The sequence below is a fragment of the Schistocerca americana genome, chromosome 5 (assembly GCF_021461395.2).
Source record: "Schistocerca americana isolate TAMUIC-IGC-003095 chromosome 5, iqSchAmer2.1, whole genome shotgun sequence".
NCBI classification, from domain to species: domain Eukaryota; kingdom Metazoa; phylum Arthropoda; class Insecta; order Orthoptera; family Acrididae; genus Schistocerca; species Schistocerca americana.
Genome location: NC_060123.1, coordinates 471197127 through 471210652, shown reverse-complemented (window position 1 = coordinate 471210652; position 13526 = coordinate 471197127). Strand labels below are relative to the sequence as shown.

At 38.0% G+C, this 13526-nt stretch overlaps 1 protein-coding gene across 7 annotated transcripts in view; it reads left to right on the top strand.

Annotated features, from left to right (window-relative positions):
* The first annotated feature begins 5366 nt into the window (after positions 1–5366).
* The window catches only part of LOC124615760 (RNA-binding protein 39), a 75523-nt gene continuing 67363 nt past the window's right edge, over positions 5367–13526 (top strand). For 5 of the 7 annotated variants that reach the window (XM_047143855.1, XM_047143854.1, XM_047143853.1 and 2 more), the window contains exons 1-2: positions 5367–5796; positions 5948–6005. Coding sequence is in view for 1 of the 7 variants with exons in the window: in XM_047143850.1 (XP_046999806.1) it covers positions 5952–6005 (54 nt within the window). In the remaining 6 variants the exon portion in view is untranslated. The remainder of the gene's footprint in view (positions 5797–5947; positions 6006–13526) is intronic. The other 2 variants (XM_047143850.1, XM_047143856.1) reach the window with 2 other exon arrangements.

Sequence of the window (13526 nt, the reverse complement as noted above, 5' to 3'; positions counted from 1 at the left end):
TACACTATCAGAACAAACATTGGATTATGGCATACGACAATACAGAGTAAAAGTATACTAGCAATCCCCTGGCACCAGATCGAATAGATTACCTTACTTACCGTAGCTGTCTTTGATAAAGAGCCACAAAGACTTTTTTTATTGTGTACCTTTCCCTGTTTGCCGTAGGGTCAACGCTCGCAATTTCTCTGTTAAAGAATTATAAGCATCTGCTTTCTTATCACTATCACTGTATTGCCTGCTTTTAATTTTTTCACAAACGTATACAGGGTGTTACAAAAAGGTACGGCCAAACTTTCAGGAAACATTGCTCACACACAAAGAACATGTGGACATGTGGACATGTGTCCAGAAACGCTTACTTTCCATGTTAGAGCTCATTTTATTACTTTGAGAGGCACCCACATGCCTTGCTCATACTGTGGCATCAAGCAGTCAGGCCTGCAAGATGAGTGGTCTGCCAAGCGAGTGGATTCATTCTTACTTATCGAGTAACATGAACTTTAGTACTCACACTTAAGTTACAAGTTATCCTCCTATATGATTAATACGCAACGGAAACACGCATCTGACTATCAGTAATTTACAGAACTCTGACTGTACACTACGCACTGGCAATACCACATTTTCTTTTTGTATTTTATTTAACGGCTTTTGTCAACACGTGGCCACCGCACTGAATATGAATGGCGCACACATTATAAATTCGGGACATTATGACAACATACAATTCGAAGGAAAAGTCCACCAATCTTTTTCTTTTCACTATCTTATTTATTCCGATAAATTCTCTAACCTAAACACACAAATTCTATAACCTACAACAATAACACATGAGAAATTCCGCCCAGTGGGCATGGCTTTACAATGGTTAGTCTCTATATTATGGTCTCGTAATTATTTTTAACGCTACAGTGCACTTTCTGGATAGGATGGTGGATCTTTTATTATACCTCACACTTCGACTCTCACAATCATCATCACTAAACTTTCCTCCAGACCGAGCGGTACTGAAGGAACAAGCATAACCCACTAATCTTTTGAAGCTACTTCGCTACTCTCCCATGCAAACCACACATACCCAAATTACATGACATACACCACACTACAACATGAAATACTACACAGAGAATAGTCAGAACATTATCACTTTCAGCTTTCCCACTTCAATTAATATTTATCCCAGTTTCACACGACACTGCCCCACTTCGTAATTCTACTTTCCTACAATGAACTCTGGAGATATATGCACGTCTTCCTGTGCAATGCAAGCCAAGTGGCGTTGCTGGATAGACGGCCGACTCACCTTGCTTCTCTCTCAGAGTTTGAATCTAGCGTCACATGGAATCATATCGCGCAAAGTAATATTAAGAACGTATTCATCACACACGCGAGTCCTCAACTGATACCATGGACGAGTACTTCTCTTTATCTTTTGTCTCATACACAGTTTGAGACTCACACAGTACTCACCACGTGGAAGTACTCGTCTCTAATTTCAAGTCCTGCACACGCCATTTCTTAAATATTTCAACTTATGGAACACATGCTATTTCTTAAATATTTCAACTTATTGTACACACGCTAGTAATTCAGCTTAACTTAAGCACACGGAAGTATTTCAACTTATTGCTACACGTGGTTTCATTGTGACCGTTGGTCACTTCCGAAGGTTACTACAATCCCATTAATATTACCTGCCTGACATTTAATTCTCCCCACAAAAGTTCCTGAAATAGAGAAATTAATATTTCAAACTACTCTTAAATATTCCACATGCATACCATGTCTCCATTACGGAGCACAACTAAAACTGGTCTTAACAGCACAAGATCCAGCGGCAGAGAGCTGAAACATGGCCGTTCTTGAGGTTCTCTCCCACCTCTGTCGAAGTGGGGGGAGCACCTTCTTACCGTATTGGTCAGCCACATTTCAGGCGCCCAAAGCTCAGGCAAATTTCATCTCTTTGGTCCCACCAAAGGTGGCCAAAGGATCGACTCAAAGATGATAATATATCCACATTCACTATCTGCAGTTAGCAGACGACCATACATTCATTCATTTCACAGATCTCACCAAACTGGATGTAGGGATTTATTTTGTGGGAGTGCACATGTGATCAATTAAATAAATAAATTGTCATTCTTTCCCACACTGGTATCCGGCTTCGCTGTATTAATTGAAATTGAGTTATTTTACAAAAAAAATGTGTTGTTCTGACAAAAATAATGAAGTATGTTGTACCTATTTTCAATGTCGGGCGGTACTGTACCCTTTCAACTTCTCTTCAAATCACATTCATCATGGAATGGAAACACACAGCAACAGAACGTACCAGCGTGACTTCAAACACTTTGTTACAGGAAATGTTCAAAATGTCCACCGTTAGCGAGGATACATGCATCCACCCTCCGTCGCATGGAATCCCTGATGCGCTGATGCAGCCCTGGATAATGGCGTATTGTATCACAGCCGTCCACAATACGAGCACGAAGAGTCTCTACATTTGGTACCGGGGTTGCGTAGACAAGAGCTTTCAAATGCCCCCGTAAATGAAAGTCAAGAGGGTTGAGGTCAGGAGAGCGTGGAGGCCATGGAATTGGTCCGCCTCTACCAATCCATCGGTCACCAAATCTGTTGTTGAGAAGCCTACGAACACTTTGACTGAAATGTGCAGGAGCTCCATCGTGCATGAACCACATGTTGTGCCGTACTTGTAAAGGCACATGTTCTAGCAGATTAGATTAGATTAGATTAATACTAGTTCCATGGATCATGAATACGATATTTCGTAATGATGTGGAACGAGTCGAATTTTCCAATACATGACATAATTAGGTTAATTTAACAACATACTTAAGTTAATATAACAACTTTATTTTTTTGTGTTTTTTTGTTTTTTTATTTTTTATTTATTTTTTTATTTTTTAATATTTTTGTTTTGTTTTTTTTCTTTTTTTTCTTAATTTATATCTAAAAATTCCTCTATGGAGTAGAAGGAGTTGTCATTCAGAAATTCTTTTAATTTCTTCTTAAATACTTGTTGGTTATCTGTCAGACTTTTGATACTATTTGGTAAGTGACCAAAGACTTTAGTGCCAGTATAATTCACCCCTTTCTGTGCCAAAGTTAGATTTAATCTTGAATAGTGAAGATCGTCCTTTCTCCTAGTATTGTAGTTATGCATACTGCTATTACTTTTGAATTGGGTTTGGTTGTTAATAACAAATTTCATAAGAGAGTATATACACTGAGAAGCTACTGTTAATATCCCTAGATCCTTAAATAAATGTCTGCAGGATGATCTTGGGTGGACTCCAGCTATTATTCTGATTACACGCTTTTGTGCAATAAATACTTTATTCCTCAGTGATTAATTACCCCAAAATATGATGCCATATGAAAGCAATGAGTGAAAATAGGCGTAGTAAGCTAATTTACTAAGATGTTTATCACCAAAATTTGCAATGACCCTTATTGCATAAGTAGCTGAACTCAAACGTTTCAGCAGATCATCAACGTGTTTCTTCCAATTTAATCTCTCATCAATGGACATACCTAAAAATTTGGAATATTCTACCTTAGCTATATGCTTCTGATTAAGGTCTATATTTATTAATGGCGTCATACCATTCACTGTACGGAACTGTATGTACTGTGTCATATCAAAATTCAGTGAGAGTCCGTTTACAAGGAACCACTTAGTAATTTTCTGAAAGACAGTATTGACAATTTCATCAGTTAATTCTTGTTTCTCAGGTGTGATTACTATACTTGTATCATCAGCAAAGAGAACTAACTTTGCCTCTTCATGAATATAGAATGGCAAGTCATTAATATATAATAAGAACAACAAAGGACCCAAGACTGACCCTTGTGGAACCCCATTCTTGATAGTTCCCCAGTTTGAGGAATGTGCTGATCTTTGCATGTTACGAGAACTACTTATTTCAACTTTCTGCACTCTTCCAGTTAGGTACGAATTAAACCATTTGTTCACTGTCCCACTCATGCCACAATACTTGCAGCGCATGTAGAGTATCCCGTATGAAGTCATGATAACGTGCTCCATTGAGCATAGGTGGAACGAAACTAAAATGAGCTCTAACATGGAAATTAAGCGTTTCCGGACGCATATCCACATAACATCTTTTCTTTATTTGTGTGTGAGGAATGTTTCCTGAAAGTTTGGCCGTACCTTTTTGTAACACCCTATATAACTCCCATACATTTTTGATAAATTCGGCAATGAACCATCTAGAACACTGGTATATATCTACCATTTTAAAATTCGCTCTGCACACAGACGAGAAAAATCTGAATGAACCATCAGTTGTCTCAAAAACATTTTAGCGCCAGATTTGCGGCAATCTTCAGTTCACACGCTCCACCGTGTCTGCCCAGATGTGATTTGAACCCACAGATTTCAGCAATTTCGCTCAAACCTCCAATTTCCCAGTTTTGTTGACATCTCCTATTCAAATGCAACAATATATCTGCTCAGATATTTTGTGCATAAACATTTGCGGTGAGAGATTTTGCGTATGGGCGGGCGTTTAGAAATCACTGTGTATGGAAAGACGAGGAACACTAATCTGAACAAACGGCTAGCGCAGATATGTTTCGCGTGATGTATTTGGGATGATCTCCTGTCTACGCGTTACGATTTGTCTCGGGAAGTGTATTAGCACCCATAGATTTAAGTAATTTTGCTCAGACCTCCAACGTCCATTCTTGCGCACATTTCGTTTCTGTGCAAAACTCCCGTAAATACGCATATATAATGTGCGCAGATATTTGCGCAGCTTGGTTGTTGCGTGTGGAGCGGCCTTTTCGAAAAATTTTGAAACTGAATAAAAAGCTTGTTTTTCAGACATCTACGAACACCAGACAAACACCCATTAGTTCACTCTACAATTTCGTTCATGACCTGTACATGATCCAGTAAGCTACATTTATTCCTGGACATTCACAAAGTTGCGCAAATGAGTCTGATTGTGAGTTGCCAGAGAATCAGTCAACTAAAAGTTATGAATTCGATGCTGCCTAAGTTATAAACACTGAAACTTCCAAAAAATAGATGAATGATTGACTTATCTAAGAACAAATCCTCTCTAACTACAAGACTTGAATGACCGATTACGGACAGTTCATGAAAATACCTTTTATTCCCGACGTCTAACTTATGCGTTACGTTAACTTTATATTGATTTAACTCCGTTCGCATTACAGTAAACTTTCCACTACTCCCTCGCATAATAAAAATACACAAGACTACCACAAAAATGGGCATGGATTATCAGATATTTTTTTATCGCAGTCTCCCGATGTTTCTTTCGTGAGTCAGCAGCAATTATTATTTCACGATTTATGCTAGTGAGTCTCGCGAATTGATAATTTTTAAGATTTTGTGAGTCGGCCATCGTTTCTTCATGTACTGCATTTTCATAGAACCTTGATACGCTACCATTTGGAAACGTGTTGCTCTTCCATTCTGCTCTGCAAACGAAGTGAAATTGATTTCGTAACACGGTGCTACGTAAATGAGTTTGTCTGTCGCTGAAGACTGTATCATAACCATTTGTAGCTCAGCACTTGGCTGTAACGGTAGATTTAGTTTTTCCTAAGTTTTGTAATACAGTAAACATTCAGGGACGAAAGTACCATAGTAGTATAGGTGTTTCTCAGGCTGTGTAACCTCCAGCGCTGGTTGTAAATCGGACGACGGAAGCCATTGTTCTTTGGTTTAACTTTGCATTTATGTACTTTTGAGTTCCTTGTGCATTTGTCCATCATGTAAGTATCAGAATTTAACGGCAACTGTTTGTAAATTCCTATAGCACACTTGCAAGAGAACTATGTTCGTATAGCTGATTTATTTGGTGAATTATGTGTGTGACTTTGTAGGCCATTTTGTTTGCTTATTGACGAATCTATATTTTTTCAGAAAAATGGCCGAAGATTTTGATGTAGAAGCAATGTTGGAAGCGCCGTATAAGAAAGGAGTAAGTCGTTAGTCCTTAAAACATGTAAATAAGTAATAAATAACGCGTTTGAGACGCAGTGTTGTACGTGACGGTGTCACATGAGTAGCACTTCATAGCTGAGTTTTCTTGGTAAATTTGAGTGTGTGTATCTTAGTGACGAGAAAAATTACAGGATATTTTTAACGTAATTCATATTTATGTAAAACATGCCTTATTCAAGGAACATGGAAAAGTATTGGTGCATGTCTGGTAAACAGTTGTGGAGTAGTTACTCGGGGGGATCAGAAGATTGTATTTAAGCCTGCTTTGGAAACATGAAGTTGAGAAAAACGAGTCCCAAAAAATTGATATAGTAAACTATGAACTGTGATGTGCCGTTTCTTATGTGGATGAATAACAGTCATTTTACCGTTTATTTTCGTGTATAACAGAAAAGTCTTACTCATTGGCTCCTTTGCTTTTCCATGGTCTACCTCCTCAGATAATAATTTGGTGTTTAGCACTATATTTCCAGCTGCTGTGTATGGAAGTTCAAGATATTTCAGATCTGACATTCCTTTTTTTAAATGATACATGAGGCTGCCTCAAAATACCTGTAATGTGAAAGTCAAACACCTACATCTCTGTAACTGCTTATTCAGCAACTGATGTGCAAGCAGTCTGACTCACTTAGATTAAACATTAAATTTATGACACTGTTAACATGACCTCTCAAAAATGATTCTTCCTGTCTGTAGAAGTCAGGTATTCGATTTGATATCGTTAATCTTTCTTTTGTTGAATGTAAATTGAATATCAGTAGTATACATTCTGTTAAATAATGTGTGGGAAACCTCTGGAGAGATGATAGAGGAAGAAGCTAATATGTACTTATCAGCACATCATTTTTTTATGTTCTTAGTCACTCAAGACACTTTATTTGCTTTTTAATTTTTTCCCAGCATGGTTCTACAGATAGTTTTTCCTCTCTCTAACACTGTCTTCCTATGGCCAAATGAAATGCTCAGAATGTCTACCATTAGCTATTAACACTAGCTTCTAAACACTGCATCATGGATTGTCTTCTTGCTCACATATTCCAGGTGTCTGCTGTATTTGTAGAAATTGTTGGTAAATTCACTGGCAAAACATGTCAGCATTCACAGTAGGTCTTGAATATGCTATATCCTTTCAGTGCCATCAAAAATAAAAATTCTGTGGATTGAGATCAGGAGATGAAGTATGCCAAGAGAAACACTTTTGTAAAATTGTTCTCACTTGCAGAACAAAATGAAGTGGTGCCCCATTATGTGTGAACCACATGTTGTGATGTAAATGTAGTGGAACATTCTCCAGCAAAACATTTAAATCTTTTATTAAAAATTCACTGTATGATGCCCAAGTCAGCTTTCCATGGAAAATGAAAGGTCCAGTTAATTGGTCTTCAATTATTCCAGTCTGTACATTAATACTAGACTATTACTGGCACCTTGTGTCCAAAACTGCAAAAGGATCTTCATCCACATATAACTGCACTCCATTCTTGCTAAGATTAATTAGATTTTTCTTCACCAGTGAATAGAATGGTCGACAGAAAGTGTTGGTGCTAAGTTCACATCTGCACTAACCAAATACAAAAAGCTTTTCAGAATTGAAAATCTACTTTGATAAGACCTTGCACTATCTGAGAATATGGGTAATGGAGTTCCTCTATTAAAATTTTCCATGTTACCATATGATTCACGTTTTAAGTTTCTGTGATTTCTCTGATACTGCTGCCATTATTTTCCTTGATATAATGAAGTACTGAATCCTTTAACTCAGGTGTTCTGACACTATTTGTAAGTGCAGAGTGAAATGTTCTTTCTTCGAAAGAGCCTGTCTGTACATGTGTTCATGTCATCTTGAGGTTGAAGCTCTTTTGTCTGTGTTTGCTTTAACAATACATATGTTTCTGGGTGGGGGACTGCCGTTAGCAAAACACAATTTTGTTTTTTGCGCCAGATATGTTTCACTGCAGTTGCAAAATCAGTGTTTCTTTTTTATTTTATGACTGTTAAACATCAGGAATGTTCTTTACTATTTAAATACATGTAAATATTAGTTTTGAAGTCATAATTACAGAATTTTGAAGAGTACATAAAATTATGTATTCATATCTTCTTACTGCATGGTGTGGCTTTCCTGCTGTATTACGTTTTTACAGTGTCGGTTTTTCTTTACAGTTTTATATGTTATGTGCTCTTCAAAAATCTGTAATTAAAATTTAGAAACCAATATTTACATGAAGTTAAAATCCTCTGGTGCATTAGACTGTGCCATATCTCCTCTAAAATGATGGACGACACTAGCGGACACTGGAAGAGGGGTCGAAACGTCGAACATTTTAGAGAAAATATGATGTAGCCTAGTAACCCAGAAGATTTTAACTTCAGTGACAACAGCCACGAAAGCCTGCAGGCTTACATAATATTTACATGTATTTAAACAATAAAGAACATCCTTATGTTCAACAGCCATAAAATAAAAAAACTGACTGATAATGCTGCTATTGCAGGGAAACAACTCTGGGACAAAACACAAAATTGTTTCGCTAAAGGCAGACCCCACCCAAAAACATATGTATTGTTCATGAATTCTTTGAAACGGCTTATTATTCATTAAACATCTATTAGGAAATCTTTCAGCATACAAATGACCTGCTTCAGGCACATGCATGTCTGCCATGTGCTGAAGAAGAACATATTTTAGCCAAAAATGTACTGTCTACGCTAGCCCAATAAGAATGTACAGCAGAGCAGGCTTCATGTCTGTTGACTTGAAGTCGCACACAATATGTCGTCAGAGGCAACGTGTCGCTCTCCAACTGGGGTGGCTAACACACCCTTGTTTGGTGGCGCCCCTCTTGGGAATTGCTAATAACAATTCCTTAATGTTTTTTTTTTTTTTTTTTTTAATTTTTTTTTATTTTTTTTTTTTGGGTGGGGGGGATTATTCAGTACACGCTAAACACCAGTCCAATAAGAACTGTAGAGTAAGTGTCTAATACTGATTGTATTCTCAATCCTAGGAGGATTTATTTACTAATACTATGATAACTAAGATAAATGTAAGAAGGCTTTGACATAATACATCCCAAAACAAATGTCATTTGAAAAGAAAAAGTGCCTTTAAAAACAAGCTGCAAATTTGAAAACACAAAGAAGTGTTCAAGATGATTATATGTATATATGAACCTTTTTGATTCTTCTCAAGTCCTTTGGTTATTCCCGAGAGGTTTCCTACATAGATATTTAAAATCCTGTATAATGCTGTTAGCTCAGAGTGAGATAATAAAACAGTCCAGATTAGAACAGTGTGTTGATGAATGTGAAGTGCTTCATAGATATTGTTTCTTGAACTGTGTTTTGCATTATTAATCAGTGCCATCCCAACTAAGTTACCTTGAGCATCTAACTTACGCTCCTGATTCTGAGCTGGGGAAGCAAAGACTTAGCCAGAAGTATTGTTGCTTCAGCAGGACAGCCTCATTATCACCACCTCAACAGGTTTCTTTTTTATTTAGGTTCAGGTGGGTTAATTTGGAACAGTTTTGATTTGAAATAATTACTAACTTAAATTTAAGAGTTATTTCGTAATTTTGAGACATAATAGGCCTGAAACACAAACCCTACTCATGGATCCGTTAATCTCTCTACTCTAATTGACATCGTAGTAAGTCTATGTTTAGGTGACATTTTAGGTCAGGGGTAAATGGAAATAGCTTTCTGAATGTCGATGGAGTAACTGTACACCAATACTGTTCTGTGATTTGAGAACATTTTCCTGAATGATTATTATAGAGTTTACAATTAAACCAACCAATACATACTGAAAATTCCAAAATGAGCAATTTTTGAAAGGAATTTATCAAATAACATTAAAACTGAGGTAGGTAACACACTGTTGTCGGTACACATAAACATAATACAAACATAAAAACATATGACAAACTTTTTTCCCCATTTGGTTTTTACAAGGCCAAATTCTCACTTGTCGAGATGTTGTAGTCCAGCAGATAAATGACTGTGAGCACACTAAATGAATGTTGGGTCGCACGGCCAATTCCACCAGTCATAAGGTGACTTGGCTAGCATGCCGATAACAAATCAAAACAGAATTTTGACTGGGTAATTGGTGATTTGTGTGCCATTTTTGTATGTGAGGGATAAAAGCTGTACTGGACCCACTGATAAAAATGAGGCTCCTCCATCCAATATTTTGTTGAAGCCCGGGTTCCCGGGTTCGATTCCCGGCGGGGTCAGGGATTTTCTCTGCCTCGTGATGGCTGGGTGTTGTGTGCTGTCCTTAGGTTAGTTAGGTTTAAGTAGTTCTAAGTTCTAGGGGACTTATGACCACAGCAGTTGAGTCCCATAGTGCTCAGAGCCATTTGAACCATTTTGTTGAAGCAACATAGTGTCCCAGAACTGCTGTCACCCAAAGTTCGACTCGGAATTGCACCACCCGCATGTATGATCAATGCTGACAAATAAGTGCCATCTGCAGCAGTGTAGGCTAAATCAGTGTGTTGATTGTCTGCCTAGAGACACCCTATCCTGTGGCTTTCCCTTTTCAACAAGAGCTCTTAGCCCAGTTGGTCCACTGCTGAACCCAGACTTATCGCAGTTGCAGATAACAAGATTTTTCATTATCTTTGCGCCCAAACATTTCATACAAATTGTTCAGTTCATTGTGGAAGGGATAAACTGTAAAGGGATCTTTAGCATTCTTTTGGAACTTCTGAAGTTGCTCTGGGTTCTTGAAAGAAATACAAGCATTGCTTTTCATAAAGGCCTGATACCAATCGTCGCTAGTATGGCAAAATTTAAATGGAGTTTTCAAGACTTAAGTTCCTCTTTGTCACATCAACACCCAATTTTGCACGAGTAATTAAATGGTAGCCCATCATAGCATCAATAGGTGGAAGAGCAGCTTGAGGATACCCAGGGGCTAATTTATCCAGTAATACCTTCTGACCTAAAGAAGAAATTCGAATAAATTTATGCAAATCCTATATAAAAGGTCAGATTTAATTTCTATTTATTATTTAATTCTTAGCTCTCAGAAAAATGTAATTTCCATCCTTTAATTTAGTGGTGTATGATTGATTTTGGGACATTGTAAACTGCTTTGGCTTCCCTAAGTGTCTACTTCATAACATCATGCACCGCCCTTGACACATCATCAACAGTGTAATGGCAATCTGGATACTTAATATTATTAATCTTTGGTGTTGTACGAAACCTGCTATAGAATAACACTATCACTTTGTTTTGCAATTTCTACTCAATATCTGTACCCAATTACCTTCCTTCGTAATTTTTAGTGGGAAAATATAAAAATGCAGTGGTTTTTATTTGTCTTGAAATTAAGTAATTTCATTATTATAATCTCATTTCAGAATGATAAAATAACTTAATAAAGCTAACTGTGATTAACTTACCAATAAATTGAGAAAAAAATACAATTTTCTTTCAACCAAAATCTGGATCTAACAAACTACTAAACATATCAACATAAAAAGCCCAACAATTAACCAATTTCAGCAATAAAAAAAGAGGGGAGTGATGTTGAAAAAAAAAAATTATGGCTGAAAACAAATACATATAGTGTCTCTCCAGCAAGATATTACACCATCTGTTTCCAATTACCCATGGTTTACAAATACCCTATCTGATGATATGTGGGTATAGGTAAATGGGATGGCATTTGAGCCATTGCATTGGAGTTGGTATAGTAGAAGGCTCGATGAATCAGGAGGTAAAGTGGTGTTGGGGCCTCACAGAAAATTTCTGAATTGTTTCTAGGTCATTGAAAAAATTGATTTTTTTTAAGTTGCTTATTAGGATCAAGACAGTAAGCACTCAGCATTCTGATTGTAGCATTGTTGTCATAGTTTTCAGTCTGAAGACTGGTTTGATGCAGCTCTTGCCATACTAATGTCATGTGCAAGCCACTTCATCTCTGCATAACTGCACAACCTACATCCATTTAAATGTGCATACTGTATTCAAGCAATGGTTTTCCTCTTTTGATACTTGGCCATCCCTCCCCCCCCCCCCCCCTCCCCTGCTTCCTCTCTCTCTCTCTCTCTCTCTCTCTCTCTCTCTCTCTCTCTCTCTCTCTCTCTCTCTCTCTCCCCCCCTCTCTCCCCCCTCTCCCCTTACCTCCCTCCCCCACCCCTACCCCCACTCCTTCCCTCTCCCCTCCTCCTCCTTTCAAATTGACAATTCATTGATGTTTCAGCACGTGTCCTATCAACAGGTCCTTCTTTCAGTCAAGTTGTGGCATGAATTCTCGTTCCCAATGTGATTCAGTACCTCATCATTAGCGATTCAATCTACTTATCAAATTTTCAGCAGTCTTGTGTAGCACCACATTTCAAAAGCTTTGTTCTCTTCTTAAATGGTTAAAAACTTCCTGTAGCAAAGATACCATAAATACTTAATTTCTGACATCCAGTTTTGACAAACTTACTTTGTTGCTCTGGAGCAAAACTCACCTACTACTTACAAAGTTTCATTTCCCAGTCGAGTTCCCTCAGCATTGTCCGATTTAATTCAACTACATCCCCTTGTTTTACCGTAGTTGATGTTCATCTTACCTTTTTTTCAAGACACTATCCATTCCACTCAAGTGCCTTTCAAGTCCTTTGCAGTCAATGACAGAATTATAATGTAATCGGCAAACATTAAAGTTTTGGTATTCTTCAGATTTTCCATGCAATCTGTTGACTTCTGGATGTGTTGGGTATTCTGCCAGATATCAGTGTCATCCATGTACACTAGTTCAACAGTGTAACTCGTTATCTTCATCAGTGTTACTGGGGACTGCTTGTCAAGCGGAATGGGTCCAGTTTTTATACCTATAGCCTTCCACCTCCATGGTTGGTTACAGGCGTTCATCTGCACTCCTTTCGCACTGGCAGCATCCTTAAGCATTCTGTTGTTAGTCCGGAGCACCATGTCGCATGCTGGCGCGCTGCCGACTGTCCGGTGCACCTGTCCATGTGGCAGCATTTCATTTTCAGCCTAGTGTGGTTCCAGGTGTTCCCTCTGTGGTCCACTCCCACTAGAAATAGTCTTAGGTGCTCCCTTTTTGGTCCAGTGCATGCTGCCGTTTTCAGTATCTTATGGTTCTACATGTTCCCTCTGTGGTCCACTTCCACTAAAAGCTTCATGGAATGTTCCATCTACGGTCCGATGCACCTGGTGCTCAGTCTGGGGTTTGTTCCTCATATCACTACACTCTCTTCTTCTTTTTTTTGTGAAGTTCTGTTTCTTTCCTTTTGATAAGTACATCCATAAATGACAACTGGTCATTTTTTTTCCAGTTCCAAAGGGACCTTAATATGTGGGTGGCATGCATTAAGCCTTTCCCTGCCATGGGGCTAGATCACAAAGGTATCAGCCACGTACCTGAAGAAGCATGTGGGTTTGTATCTGTCTCTAATGCCACATCTTTAAACCTCTTCATGAACACGTTTTCAACCACTGAAGAGGTGGCTGCACAGTCTGTCTG